Source organism: Sitophilus oryzae, unplaced genomic scaffold (assembly GCF_002938485.1).
Source record: "Sitophilus oryzae breed Bouriz unplaced genomic scaffold, Soryzae_2.0 scaffold_177_pilon_pilon, whole genome shotgun sequence".
Lineage (NCBI taxonomy): Eukaryota > Metazoa > Arthropoda > Insecta > Coleoptera > Curculionidae > Sitophilus > Sitophilus oryzae.
In genome coordinates, this window is record NW_022146479.1 from 4,981,669 (window position 1) to 4,998,723 (window position 17,055).

At 28.0% G+C, this 17,055-nt stretch overlaps 1 protein-coding gene across 4 annotated transcripts in view; it reads right to left on the minus strand.

The window, feature by feature from the left end:
- LOC115882525 overlaps positions 1-17,055 on the minus strand; it is a 60,691-nt gene that overhangs the window by 2,380 nt on the left and 41,256 nt on the right. For all 4 annotated transcript variants that reach the window (XM_030900638.1, XM_030900641.1, XM_030900639.1 and 1 more), the window contains 3 exons: positions 1,110-1,364; positions 885-1,043; positions 552-828 (listed from right to left, as the gene is read on the minus strand). In XM_030900638.1, coding sequence (XP_030756498.1) covers positions 552-828; positions 885-1,043; positions 1,110-1,364 — 691 coding nt within the window. The remainder of the gene's footprint in view (positions 1-551; positions 829-884; positions 1,044-1,109; positions 1,365-17,055) is intronic.

A 17,055-nucleotide genomic window follows, 5' to 3' on the forward strand; every position in this document is an offset into this window, starting at 1 on the left:
TAGAAAATGTACTCGATAAAAATATAATATTTATTCATAATAAATGAAGTTGTCATAATACAGCTCTAGCAATCAAAACACCCTGTAATTTTTTAAACATACTATTAGGTTGGTTTGCTTAGGTTTTGTTTGGTTTCCGTAGAAAAAGGATTTAGTTTGGTTCACTAAATCCTTTTTGACGTATTGTATAAAAACGTAAATGAACTAGAAAAAGTGGCGTGAAATAGCGGCAACATCGCATAGGTTAAAGTCATCATATGTTTGTGTCATCTGTCAATATTCCTCCGCGGCATCAAATAGTACGGATAATCCGCAAATTTTTTTGGCTAAAATTGCCTATTAAAACTACTAAAATTCTACTGTCCGTAACGTCAAACGAATTTGGCATTGAAGAGTTCCTATTGACAGTACTTTCAGTTAAAAGGAATCAATAAATTGATATTTTAGAATTTTTGGTAAAGTAGCTATAAAAGCACATGTCAAGAAGTCTTTCAACTATGACTTAATCCAGAGACCAGATTTTCATAAAAAAGAATTTAAAATTAGCTTACTTTTGCTCCAGTCTCTATCCATACTTGCTATGGATAAAAGAGGACTTAATCCTGAATGTAAAAAAGCGATGGATTTCATCAATTCCAGGACTTCATCGTCCATTCCTCCTTCAAAGATTATGCTGAACAATTGACATGCCGTAAACGGAGCCCACAATAAGAAGAAACAAACGGCAATTAACAACATAAAGCAGCCTAGCCGTTTTCTGTTTTTAAGGTTACTTGGGACAGTGTTCTCCGTGGCTGTAGTGCTGTCCGATTCTTCTAATTCTTCGTGCTAGAAAACAAGACAAGTTAAGTACTTAAGTCGTTAAGATCAAGATTGATGCTTACTTTGGACATGCCAGCTACAATAATCACGTGGGTCTTTATCTCCTGAGGCTTTTTCCTTTGCAGTATGGGCATTGGTAAAGGTAGTTCGCCATGTCTAGCTCTGGCAGTAAGGGATACAGCTGTTAAATTCGAATGCAGAAAAATATGGCTGACAAGAACCTAATAAAAATAAGAAATTAAATTTTTTTATCCAAATTTGATTCACGACATGTAAGATGATCTTACCGTGAAAATTGGAAGGACGTTAACTAAAATAACCCTAAGACTAACAGCAACGGAAATCCACGAAAAGTCTTTATGGTATGTTATTGCTTCTGTAAGAACAATTAAAGATGCAATGATCCATATGAGTCCCACGATGTAAGGCAAGGTCTTCTCTCTTGTTATTTTTCTGTTAAAAGGTTGAAATTTCTTCACTACGCAGTAACGGTCAATAGCAACACACATCATAGATAACGTTGCACATGATGCTGGTAATTCCTAAAAACACATTCTTTTTCGATTATTTGTACAGATTCTACGAAATATGATAGCACAACGTAATTTAACCTGAACTTACTTAACATGCATTCTGCTTTATATACAGAAATAAGAAAATAAAAACTTTTACAATATAGTCTGTTGCATCGCCGACCTGGACATAGGAAATCCCATTAAGTTTTAAAAATGGTGAATAAGTTTTACCTATTTTATTTTGCAGAAAAAGATTATTTGAAACTTTTTTAAAGATCTCCCTAAAATGAAGCAAACTGTTCATTTTCATTAGGTTCGAAGAATGCTTTTGGAGTTATGAAAAATAAAAAATACCAAATTAATTAAAAACTAATTCGGTCTAATATTAATACAAATAATTATACTTTATTATTATTATTATACTTTATTTTTATTTATTATATTGAATTAGATGCAGTAGCGGATCCACAGGGGGGGGGGGCTTCGGGGGTTCAAATCCTACCCCCTAGATTCAGTCATTTAATACGGTATTATTAATTTATGTGAGAAACGGCTCCGGAGTATATACATTTTAAGATCTTTAAAAAGTTTCGAATACATTTTTCTCTAAAACAAAATGGGAAAAACTTATTGATCATTTTTAAACTTTACATGGGATTCTCTATGTTCAGGTCGATGATGCGTTACACACGTTATAAGTGTGGGCTAAAAATATGTATTAAACATTAGGTAAAAATAGATGTGTATTGCACTTCAATTGAACATATCCTTTCCAATCCCAACCTCAAATAAGTTAAACAAATAATTTGTAACAATTGTTTATTTTTATTACAAAACAAAAATACATAAAAATCACTAGAACGGATACAAAAAGAACTATGAAAAACTCAACATTGTAAGTAAAATATTGTATTTCAAGAAAATTAATCTTAACCGTTATTTAAACATAATTTAATGCGATTAAAATATAAATATGTAGTAAAATAAGTATAATGAAGAAAATAAGGTAATTAAACTAGAGGAGGAATACAAAAACTTTGTGAAACGATAACAAAAAATATTATACAAAAAGAAGGCAATAAAAGCAAATAACAAACAAAAAACGTGAACTAAAAACAATAACAAGTTAAAGAAAGCTTCGAAAAAATCAAGTATAAATATATTACATAATAAAAGCACTAGAACATATTATAAAAAAATAATATACAAAATTAATGAATATAAAATAATATATAATGCAAAAACAGCATATTAATCAACAGAAATAAAATCTAATTAGGAAAATATTGGCTTATTCATTACACAGATATACTAAAATCTGTTAGAAAATGTTATCTCTTCTAAATTGTATAAAACACAAAACAAGAGATTTATACACATTTTACAGCTTATTGCTCGCTTGAAAATTCTTTTGGTTTATGGATCATTACTTTCGGTGGTTATCCAGAGAAAAAAATACCCATTGTAAATTTTAGTACAGTAACTTTATTCCGACAAAGTTCCTAGCGTAAATAAGTACATCATAAAGGGTAACGTTGCAAACTGAACACAGCATTGCTATTCTGGAAAAATGCCATGAAAATTCCCAGTCACACTCCATTGATATACATATAACCAGTTTTAGAACGTAAAGTTTTAAACTTTGAAGTTAACAACATTTGTAGGACAAAAATAGGTAATATCTTTCACTCGAAAACTAATCTTAACCAATCAATCTTTAATCATTTGTAAGCAATTTTAAACAAAATACTAACGAATAATTATAAAATGCCACTAACTAAAAATAATATAATAAAAAACTAAAAACTTATAATATGATCAAACTAAAAACTAATTAAAAAACTTATTTACTTTAAATCTAAACAAATATCTAAATGCAATATAAGAAACTAAATATTTAGGTGATATTACAGGTATGGAACAAAAAACGATAAAAATCGATTAAATTAAGATAAAAATTAATAAAATGTATTTCTATAAATTTCAGACTACATATAAATCTATACAATTTTCACAACCAAATTGATGAGTTTCAAGAAAGTTTGAAGAGTCGTTTATCATTCATCTCAAATACAGTCTTAAATAAAACACACAAACACAATTTGAACACAGTTTTAAATAAAACAAAAACAAATAAAAACAAAAAGAACAAAAATGTATAATACAATAAGACAGTATAAAATAAAATTTATAAAAACACAAGAAATACAAAAAAAATAATTAAAATACTTAATAGTAAGCAAAAGAACTAAAGAAATCTTTCAGAATAGCATTTATTTTATCTTAACCAATCAATCTTCAATAATTTGAACGCAATCTTAAACAGAACACTAAGGCATAATTATAAAAACATAAGTTACAGTATCCTTTATTTAAAAGAACTTCTTGAGAGTTTTATTTATAAAATTTACTAGGGCTTATTATGCAGAGTTTATCGAATAGTTGTTTTTTACCCTAATTTTAATACACAGTGTAATAATTTGTGACTATTGTCGTAATGCCATTTTACCCTGCATTGGATACTCTAAATTAAAAAAAAAGTTAAAGAGTAATGATACAGTCCTCCGTTTTAATAACAATAATAGAACTAACGGTATTAAAGAAAACATAACTGTAATAATCAAGTATACAGTATGTCCCTGGATTGACTTTACAAGAGGAAAAACTTTTATATGAAGCGCCTTCATGGTGAATTTTATATAGGAATTGCGCGATAACGCAGTAGTCGAAAATTATTTTAATATATTTAGTTAATCTTTAGAATAAAAATAATATTGATAATGAAATTAAAATGATATTTTTTGAATTATTACGCCACTGTTACTACGGTATTAAAATCAAGTAAATATGTGGACTGTTATAGAGAATATTCAATAGAAGGCTGTAACTGATAGACTACCTAGAGTAAACTCATTGGAAATGTATGCTCGAAGCCAATCTAGATACACGTGTTTGAGAATAAACTTCTTTGAGCTTGTTTCACGAAGTTGTATGTAAGTTTGTACTGTATAGGAAAATACATCCGGCTGACTAGCAAATATAAGACGACTACTTGGTATTCCATATTTAAAATTTCAACTCAATTATTAGCCACTCTAAAATAAAGAAATAGTTATAAAAGGGATTATACGAATGACAAACAGCATGTACTAAAAACCTTGAATCTTCTTCAAAATAAAACTATAATTAATTGCGGTAGACTCCTTTACCATATGGATAGTAACTAAAACTAATCTGAACCAATCAATCTTCAATAATTTGAAAGCAATCTTAAACAAAACACTAACGAATAACTATAAAATGCTACTAACTAAAAATAACAACAAACTAAAAACTTATAATAATATGAAAGCCAGCAAACTAAAGAACTAATTTAAAAAAAAACTTATTTACTTTAAATCTACTACGGTTTGTAAAAACACTACGTAAAGCAGAAAATATTTCAATAAAAAAGCGAAAAAAAAAACCTACTAAATCCTTCCAAGATAAATAGTACAGTACAAAACAAGGAACTATTTGTGCACAAACAATATTTTCACGTCAAGTACGAACAAAGTAGTTTAAAAAAAGCATTATATATTGTTTATTGAAAATTACATCAACATAAAAATACTAAATGAGATCAGTAGAGTATAATAAGTAGAATAAGTTTGTTCTAGTTTTATAAATCTGTACATAAATAAATTGCAATCGTTATATTAGGGTTAAAGGTCCAGATGTTAAAATTTTAGATGGATAGTTATTAAGATTTAAATAACAACTGTAAAAATATTATTTTTTAATATCAGTATTAAATAAATTGATACTGTTCAAAGTCAAAAAATTACTAAATGCGAGTAGAAAACAGAAAAGTAAAAATTATTTAAACAAAAATGACACATGAAATAATTACAATAAAATCAATTAATAGATATTAACAAATTTAAAGAGAGCCATATCAAATTATTATCTCTTTCCATAATCTGTTTAGTTACGATACACCGTATTTAAGTATACAGCTGATCATCAGATTTAAATAAAGTAACATATTGATATACATTAATTAAATTAATAATTTATTGATTATAAATAAATTTAACATATTCAATAGTATTTTTTGATATTTATCACATACAATATTTAGGGGGAAAAGAGTTTGGTGAAGACTACTAAAAACAGAATTTGATAAATTGAAGATGATGTTCCAAAAAATTGTTAATGTTTTACAAATTACACAATTTAGTAGTAACATGAAAGAAAAAACGATTTGAAAGGAATTAAAAATATTTTTTTCGTATTGTTAAGTAATTATTTGCAATTTTTAAATGTCAAGTTTATCACTGGGCAAATTTTCTAGAACGAGAAATCATGATTCAACGGATATAAAAGTTGGACTATTTTTCATAACCAGTTAGAGCTTCAGATTTGTCGGCAAATTGAAATAAAACATCTTTTAACGACTATTGTTATAAACAGAGCGAAAATAAAGACAGTTATACAACATAATTCGCTTGCATTTCAAACGATTTCTATGCAAAAGCAAATACATTTGTTATACAAAAAAAGAAGGAATATTAATGGTGGCATTGATTGGCCCGTTTTTAGTTGTAATAGGGTACATTAATTTAAAAACATATTAGAACAGGGAAGTATGTTTATACACAAGTAAAATATATAATTAAAAAAGTTTTATAAAATATTAATTTTAAAATGTCCAAATGATTAGTTTATATTTTATAGAATACAAAAAGAAAAGTTCCTTTTTAAGAATCTTTATATATTCAAAGTATCGGTTTTGGATAAAAAAAATGCATCTAGTATACCGGTGCACCTCAAAAGTGGAATTTTTTTAATTCCAAAAAACGAGATTTGGTATGTTAGTATATGACATAAATTAGGATTGATTGACGTATTCAATTGTTTTCGGTCACTTCCTGTTTTACCGGAAATGACTAGAACTTTTGATTTTTAAATGGCACCCTCGGTATTTTTTTACTTTATTCGGTAGAAAATAACACTCTGAATAGAATGACATATCATAAGTCAACTTTTGACATTTTCGCATATGGTTTATTTGAAATTATAACTTGAGATTCGCAACAAAAATGCTAATGACGTTCCATTTGAAAAAATTAAGATATTATTAAAAATACGATTTGAGCATTTTCTAACTGGCCAGGATAAGACAACAAAAACATTAGACGATCAAATCTATTTTTCCAAGGCTCCTTGATGAAGAATTAGATTGAATTTTAAAATACAATTTTTCCTATTCTTTTTTTATTTTGTTAGTAACTTTTAAGAGTAGCATCTCTCAGTAGCATTTTCATTAAATTACCGAATTATTAATAACTGTGCAGCAAAATATTTTTGAGATTTTTATTTTTAAGTCAATTCAATTACTGTTAATGGACTTCATGTTCCTCTATCATTTATTTATTAATGATAATTAAAGGCCAAGTTAATCAAATAAATTGATACACTAATAAAGAATCAAAAACTTATTTCTATAAAATATTTCTTTATAAATTTAATATATTATTAATATATATTATATATATATATATATATATATATATATATATATATATATATATATATATATATATATATATATATATATATATATATATATATATATATGTATCTTTATATAAAATGTAATTATTATCTAGTACTCTTAAATATTTATAAAATTTAACTGACCTTACTTAAAAGTATTTATATTTGTTTTTAGCTTTGTTTCTTTATTGTTAAACTGTCATTGTTGATTATATTATGTTTCATTTATGTTCTTCGTTTATTACATATATTCTCAGCGAAACCACACCTTTACAGCGACTTACGTTTGACATAAAATGAGACAAAAGAGCACAACAAGAATCACTAAATAAATTAAAACGGAGATTACTGAATATTATTCCGTTATTCATATTTATTTAAATCTGGCATTCCTGCTGTGGACGATTGTAAATTTATCTTGAAATCGCTTTTCATTTAATGTTGCATAACGATTTGAAAAAATCTTAATCGGAAATATTTCCAGCATGGAATATTAGAATCAATATTTCTCTCATCTCCGTAGAATACATATTTGAACAATTATATTTCAATTGGAATTTGAGCTAATTTTCCAGCATTATAAAATTATTATAACTAAGTTTGTATCTGGCTCTCACAAATTTATTTGGTTATTTATTTATTTTAATTTAACTCTTTTCTAAAAAATAAAATTTTCTAATTTATATTGACCAAACTAATACTTTTATTTTTTCTTGGTTATATGAACCTTCTACAATTTCAATACGACCCATATCGAGCATAGTTTTTTAACTATTAAAATCTACCTTTTAAAAATACTTCAGCGCCTTTTTTGTTATTTAAATTGCGAGAGGGTATTTCAATCTAATTCAATTTAAATAATGGCCATGTCTACATCTACCTCAATTCTATTTTATATTGGTCGAAAAAGTTTAGCAGATGTTTTTCAATTTCAACTGGCTTTAAGATCTATATTTTATTTTATGGACGTATCCAATAAGTCTGTTGTTAATTTATTTCATAATGAAATTTAAATTAACGGGGGCGTATTTATTAAATTATCGTATGGACTCAATATGAATTTTGATTTCTGTTTGTACAATTAATAATAATGAAAATTCTAGGGATATTGTTTTATGTATGCTGATTTGTTTGATACTATATTCGTAGTATTTATGAGATATCAATGTATTAATGAGATATATCATTATAATTAACAAATTATATTCAATTAAAAAAACAAATTGCGGGGGAGGGGGTACTTAAAAGTAGCCCAAAATGTGCTCTAATTGGAAATATAGGCGATCCAGAACAATTGTAATTAAAAAAATTGGGAGGAGGAGGTTGTACATAATATGCAATCTTATTTTAACTTTTTCACATCTCTTGTTGGCTCTAACATGTCTATGTATTAAATTTATTTGAGATGTATTAATGATATATCATTATAATTAATAAATTATATTCAATTAAAAAAATAAATTGCGGGGGAGGAATACCTAAAAGTAGCCCAAAATGTGCTATAATTGGAAATATAGGCGATCCAGAAAAATAATTGTAATTGGGAATATTGGGAGGATGAGGTAGATGACTTGAGGTAGAGTTGGAAGTTGTACATAATATGCAATCTTAATTGTAACTTGTTTCACATCTCTTGTTGGCTCCAACATGTCTATGTATTAAATTTATTTGGAATGTATTAAATAATATATCATTATAATTAATAAATTATATTCAATTTAAAAAATAAATTGCGGGGGAGGGGTACTTAAGAGTAGCCCAAAATGTGCTATAATTGGAAATATAGGCGATTCAGAAAAATAATTGTAATCGGGAAAATTGGGAGGATGAGGTAGATGATGCCTTATTTGGTCGTTGACAAATTTATTTGGAATGTATTAAGAAGACATCATTATAATTAATAAATTATATTCAATTTAAAAAATAAATTGCGGGGGAGGGGTACTTAAGAGTAGCCCAAAATGTGCTATAATTGGAAATATAGGCGATTCAGAAAAATAATTGTAATCGGGAAAATTGGGAGGATGAGGTAGATGATGCCTTATTTGGTCGTTGACAAATTTATTTGGAATGTATTAATAAGACATCATTATAATTAATAAATTATATTCAATTTAAAAAATTAATTGCGGGGTATGGGGTACTTACAAATAGCCCAAATAGAACCCATAGAACCGAACATAGAACATAGTCGATCCCAAACAATTGTAATTGGGAAAATTGGGAGGATGAGGTAGAGGACTTGGAAGTTGTACATAATATGCAATCTTAAATGTAATTTGTTTCACATCTCTTGTTGGCTCCAGCATGTCTATGTATTAAATTCATTTGGTATGTATTAATAATATATCATTATAATTAATAAATTATATTCAATTTAAAAAATAAATTGCTGGGGAGGGGTACTTAAAAGTAGCCCAAAATGTGCTATAATTGGAAATATAGGCGATCCAGAAAAATAATTGTAATCGGGAAAATTGGGAGGATGAGGTAGATGATGCCTTATTTGGTCGTTGACAAATTTATTTGGAATGTATTAATAAGACATCATTATAATTAATAAATTATATTCAATTTAAAAAATAAATTGCGGGGTATGGGATACTTTCAAATAGCCCAAATAGAACCCATAGAACCGAACATAGAACATAGTCGATCCCAAACAGTTGTAATTGGGAAAATTGGGAGGATGAGGTAGAGGACTTGGAAGTTGTACATAATATGCAATCTTAAATGTAATTTGTTTCACATCTCTTGTTGGCTCCAGCATGTCTATGTATTAAATTCATTTGGAATGTATTAATAATACATCATTATAATTAATAAATTATATTCAATTTAAAAAATAAATTTCTGGGGAGGGGTACTTAAAAGTAGCGCAAAATGTGCTATAATTGGAAATATAGGCGATCCAGAAAAATAATTGTAATCGGGAAAATTGGGAGGATGAGGTAGATGATGCCTTATTTGGTCGTTGACAAATTTATTTGGAATGTATTAATAAGACATCATTATAATTAATAAATTATATTCAATTTAAAAATTAATTGCGGGTATGGGGTACTTACAAATAGCCCAAATAGAACCCATAGAACCGAACATAGAACATAGTCGATCCCAAACAATTGTAATTGGGAAAATTGGGAGGATGAGGTAGAGGACTTGGAAGTTGTACATAATATGCAATCTTAAATGTAATTTGTTTCACATCTCTTGTTGGCTCCAGCATGTCTATGTATTAAATTCATTTGGTATGTATTAATAATATATCATTATAATTAATAAATTATATTCAATTTAAAAAAAAATAAATTGCTGGGGAGGGGTACTTAAAAGTAGCCCAAAATGTGCTATAATTGGAAATATAGGCGATCCAGAAAAATAATTGTAATCGGGAAAATTGGGAGGATGAGGTAGATGATGCCTTATTTGGTCGTTGACAAATTTATTTGGAATGTATTAATAAGACATCATTATAATTAATAAATTATATTCAATTTAAAAATAAATTGCGGGTATGGGATACTTTCAAATAGCCCAAATAGAACCCATAGAACCGAACATAGAACATAGTCGATCCCAAACAGTTGTAATTGGGAAAATTGGGAGGATGAGGTAGAGGACTTGGAAGTTGTACATAATATGCAATCTTAAATGTAATTTGTTTCACATCTCTTGTCGGCTCCAGCATGTCTATGTATTAAATTCATTTGGAATGTATTAATAATATATCATTATAATTAATAAATTATATTCAATTTAAAAAATAAATTGCTGGGGAGGGGTACTTAAAAGTAGCGCAAAATGTGCTATAATTGGAAATATAGGTGATCCAGAAAAATAATTGTAATTGGGAAAATTGGGAGGATGAGGTAGATGACGCCTTATTTGGTCGATGACAAATTTATTTGGAATGTATTAATGAGGCATCATTATAATTAATAAATTATATTCAATTTAAAAAATAAATTGCGGGGTATGGGATACTTACAAATAGCCCAAATAGAACCCATAGAACCGAACATAGAACATAGTCGATCCCAAACAGTTGTAATTGGGAAAATTGGGAGGATGAGGTAGAGGACTTGGAAGTTGTACATAATATGCAATCTTAAATGTAATTTGTTTCACATCTCTTGTTGGCTCCAGCATGTCTATGTATTAAATTCATTTGGAATGTATTAATAATACATCATTATAATTAATAAATTATATTCAATTTAAAAAATAAATTTCTGGGGAGGGGTACTTAAAAGTAGCGCAAAATGTGCTATAATTGGAAATATAGGCGATCCAGAAAAATAATTGTAATTGGGAAAATTGGGAGGATGAGGTAGATGACGCCTTATTTGGTCGATGACAAATTTATTTGGAATGTATTAATGAGGCATCATTATAATTAATAAAATATATTCAATTTAAAAAATAAATTGCGGGGTATGGGGTACTTACAAATAGCCCAAATAGAACCCATAGAACCGAACATAGAACATAGTCGATCCCAAACAGTTGTAATTGGGAAAATTGGGAGGATGAGGTAAAGGACTTGGAAGTTGTACATAATATCCAATCTTAAATGTAATTTGTTTCACATCTCTTGTTGGCTCTAGCATGTCTATGTATTAAATTCATTTGAAATGTATTAATCAGATATTCATTATAATTAATAACTTATACTTAATTTAAAAAATAAATTGGGAGGGAGGGGGTACTTAAAAGTAGCCCAAAATGTGCTATAATTGGAAATATAGACGATCCAGAAAAATAATTGTAATTGGGAAAATTGGGAGGATGAGGTAGAGGACTTGGAAGTTGTATATAATATGCAATCTTAATTGTAACTTGTTTCACATCTCTCGTTGGCTCCAACATGTCTATGTATTAAATTTATTTGCAATGTATTAATGAGATATCATAATTAATAAATTATATTCAATTTAAAAAATAAATTGCTGGGGAGGGGTACTTAAAAGTATCCCAAAATATGCTATAATTAAAAATATAGTCGATCCCAAACAGTTGTATTTGGGAAAATTGGGAGGATGAGGTAGAGGACTTGGAAGTTGTACATAATATTATGTACAATCTTAATTGTAACTTTGTTTCACATCTCTTGTTAGCTCCAACATGTCTATGTACTATTATGTATATATGTCATGCCGTGTAGACCATTATTATGTATTATGTATTAAATTTATTTGGAATGTATTAATGAGATATCATTATAATTAATAAATTATATTCAATTTAAAAAATAAATTGTGGGGGATGGGAGAACTTAAGTACCCCATGATATAATTGAAAATATAGGCGATCCAGAACAATTATAACTGGGAAAATTTGGAGGACTCATAATATGCAATCTTAATTCTTAACTTGTTTCACATCTCTTGTCTTCAACCTGTCTTTGTATCACATTCATTTAGAATGTTATAATGAAATATTATAATAAATGATATTCAGTATAAAAAAATAAATTGCTGAGAAGGGGAGGGGGGTTATAGACATAGCCCATAATGTGCCATAATTGAAAATGTAACCGATCCAGAAGAATAATTGTAATAGGGGGAATAAGGTAAAAAACTCGGAATTTGTACATAATATGCAATGTTAATTGTAACTTATTTCACATCTCTTGTCTCCAATCTATGTATTATTACATTTAGGTATTTGAAATGTATTAATGTTTGATTAGATATTAGATGAAAATAGAGAATATATAAAATTAGATATCTCATTTGTGTGAATTAATACAGATACCTTATATGAAGAGGGTGGTTAATGAACTAAGAAATAGTCCATTAAAGACAATCTTAATTGTAATTTGTTTCACATTTAATTTATTTGAGGTCGTGTACAAATACTAAAAGGGTTTCCAAAAGGAAATTAGATGAATTATGCAGTTATAGAGGTTTATTATGGTGGGAAATGAGAACGATGTTCCAAAAATAATTATGATCTCTTGATTCATTTGATAGAGCTATTTGAAATTATTGAATACAATAAAATTATTGGTATTAGCATGGATTAAACAGAAATTGAATAGAAGTATATATAATGAGAATACGAGTAATGGGGATTTAATCGTTGTGCTTTCATCTGTTTGAGGTAGCGTTCAAATTCATAATTAATAGAAGAGGAAACGAGGAAGTATAATTGAATCTAAAAGAGAACGTCAGCTTTATCCCGCAGATAGTAGCAAATAAGTTTTGTTTTGCTTGCATTGGAAGTACTCTGAAATAGATGAGGTTAAATATCAATTAGTTCATATTGAGATGAAGAATATATCCATATGTATATTATGTGTTAAAATAAATTTCTTAAGGTGCCCAATATCGTACTATATTTTTCAGAAAAAATGTTAATTAAAACTAATTAATTAAATTAGAAAAAGTAAATGTATTATTTGAGCCTCTTAATTTATTTGAATTCAATGTCTAATTTTCTAACGTATTTTCAGGGGAGGAAAATATATCAGATAAGCTCTGAAAAGTCATCGCACTACAAAATTGAGTGTATTCAAACATCTCAAACCGACCAGTAAATAATTAAACATCGTTCCCTTTCAAAATTTTACGCAGAATAAAGACGAAAGTATTATCAAAAAGAGATTAAACTGTCTGAAACATCCAGAAACTAATTAACAGATAACATAAAGCAAAATTTTATTTTTTGGAGCACTAATTGAGTTTGTTTAGACCGAATCCTATTCGGTGTTAGAGAATTGCAAGGCATAAATACGAAACAATATTTTAACAGAAAGTACATAGAATTATTAAACAACTCAAAATGATTGAACTTTTAAATGTAAAATATCCATAATACAATCGTTAGTAATAAAAGATAAAAAATAATAAAAATGATAAATCAATTTAGCATTTAGAAGAGCACTTGCAAAAAGAGGTCACCCCCTAAATTAAGCCTGAACCATAAACGACATGCCATAAAGTAAATGGCACATATTTATTTCTCTTTCTGATTTTGAATCACTTGATGACAGGCAGTGTGTGGACAACGAGGGTATTTTGTAAAACAATTTCGCCCATCAGATGTAGCTGTTTTATTTTTCAGCGCCCAGAATATATTTGCATAAAATGGAAATCAATGGAAATCATTTGCCATCTCTTTGTCAGTAAAACAATAATGTCTGTATGAAATGTGAAAAATATTAGTAATAATTTATTCTCATCTTTATTCTTTATTAAAGTTAGTGTTATTTAAAATAAATATTCTTTCATAAATCTACGTAATATCCACATCATTCTGAAAGTGTTTTAATAGCCTCATAATTTTGTACAGAATTCTCTTATTAATGCAATTCGTTTTGGAAACGAAAACTTTCGCAGAAGCTGCAAACAGGGGTGGGTAAATATAAATTTTAATTAAAGGTATTACATATATGTGTTACGTAACAGTTGCAAGGAGTTGCAGTTATTCTGGGAATATCGCCACTAAACTAGAATTCATGAAAATAAAATTACTATTGGGTCTATATTTTAGTAGTTCTTGTTTGTAACAGTTAACCATTGAAAAAAAATAAAATGTATTAGGCAATTCATGAGTACTCGTACCTAATTTTCTAATTTTAGCTTCATATCCTTTCTCACGCTTTAAGTAAAAAGAGAAGGAAATATAAACTAAAGTATTTCACTTAACACACAAGTATTTTATTGCTATGCATTTTACCACATCTGCTCTGTTTTAAGTCTGTTTGAAGCGTTGTGTTCAAATTATAAAAGAGAGATTGCAAATTTGAGCCAGCGATCTGACAAAATGAAAATCGTGTTTCCCGGTTACGATGTATTTAAGATCGTTATTATGCTCCGATTAATATTATGTTCTAATTGGTCTGTTTGAGATCGCGTTCAAAATATTCGAATGGGAATGAGTGCATGTAATATGACTCAAAATAACCTAAACATTGAATGGGAGAGTAGTTATATTTAGTAGCTGTTTCAGTGTGATGAATTATAATCCTTCGGCTTTAAAACGAGTATCGGACATCGACTGAAAATGAATATAAATAAGTTAAAAGTAAAAGAATATTTTATTATTTAGATTATGGCCATTATGCTAATGGTCATAATCAGAATACAGCAATATTAATTAGAGTTTATTTAATATAAGTAGTATTTTCAATGAATTACATGAGAGGTGGAAGCTTCATATTATTTATAAGTAACACTTCCATTATCGAAGAGCAGCTATTACCGTGTTCAAATTAATGGAGAAAAATTGTATAAGAAATGAGGACAAAGTATTAATAAACAACGATAGTTAACTGACATTTTGCTCTGTTTGAGATCGCGTTCAAATTACTGGAGATGTGAGTGTTAGTAAAGTAACAAAATTACACAGAATAAGTAAAATTATATTTAATATAAATATTTCCAATGAATTAAAAAATGGGAATAAGTTTATGGAAACTGACTATCACAACGTGATGCGTTAAGATAACCAGTAAATGGAACTGAATCAATAAGAGAAAGAATCAACTAGAGAAAGTTATTTTCACACTTATTTCACTTCATTTTGGAGGATTTAAATTATATTGGAGGTGGAAGCTTCATATTATTGATAAGCAACACTCTCATTATCGAGGAGTAGTTATTGCATTGTTCAAATTATTGCAGACAAATTATATAAGAAAGGAGGACAAAGTATTAATAACAACGATAGCTAACTGCCATTTTGCTCTGTTTAAGATTGCGTTCAAATTATTGGAGATGTGAGTGTAAGTAAAGTAGCAAAAATAATCAAAATAAAATAATATTTGGTGTCTGTTTAATATAAGTATTTTCAATGAACTAAAATGGGAGTGAATTTATGGAAACTGACAATCACAAAGTGATGTGTTAAGATAGCCACTAAATGGTACTGAATGAACAAGAGAAAGAATCAACTAGAGAATGTTATTTTCACACTTATTTCACTTTACTTCGGAGGATTTAAATTATATTGGAGGTGGAAGCTTTATATTATTGATAAGTAAACCTCTCATTATCGAGGAGCAGTTATTTCAATGTTCAAATTATTGCAGACAAATTATATAAGAAATGGGGACAAAGTATTAATAAACAACATTATTAACTGCCTTTTTGCTCTGTTTGAGATCGCGTTCAAATTATTGGAGATGTGAGTCTAAGTAAAGCAATAAAAACAATCAGAATAAAGTAATATTATTTGGAGTTTATTTAATATAAGTATTTTGAATGAATTAAAATGGGAATGAGTATATGGAAACTGACAATTACAACGTGATGTGTTAAGATCACCAGTAGATGGAACTGAATGAATAAGAGAAAGAATCAACTAGAAAAAGCTATTTTCAAACTTATTTCACTTCATTTCGGACGATTTAAATTATATTGGAGGTGGAAGCTTCATATTATTGATAAGCAACACTCTCATTATCGAGGAGTAGTTATTGCATTGTTCAAATTATTGCAGACAAATTATATAAGAAAGGAGGACAAAGTATTAATAAACAACGATAGCTAACTGCCATTTTGCTCTGTTTGAGATTGCGTTCAAATTATTGGAGATGTGAGTGTAAGTAAAGTAGCAAAAATAACCAAAATAAAATAATATTTGGTGTCTGTTTATTATAAGTATTTTCAATGAACTAAAATGGGAATGAATTTATGGAAACTGACAATCACAAAGTGATGTGTTAAAATAACCACTAAATGGTACTGAATGAACAAGAGAAAGAATCAACTAGAGAATGTTATTTTCACTTATTTCACTTTATTTCGGAGGATTTAAATTATATTGGAGGTGGAAGCTTCATATTATTGATAAGTAACACTCGCATTATCGAAGAGCAGTTATTGCAGTGTTCAAATTATTGAAGACAAATTATATACGAAATGAAGACAAAGTAAATAAAAAAAGATTGTGAACTGCCATTTTGCTCTGTTTGAGATCGCGTTCAAATTATTGGAGATGTGAGACTAAGTAAAGCAACAAAAATAAATAAGAATAAAGTAATATTATTTGGAGTTTATTTAATATAAGTATTTTCAATGAATTAATATGGGAATGAGTATATGGAAACTGACAATCACAACGTGATGTGTTAAGATCACCAGTAATGAGGACAATGATTTTGAACTGCCATTTTGCTCTGTTTGAGATCGCGTTCAAATTATTTGAGATGTGAGTGTAAGGAGTC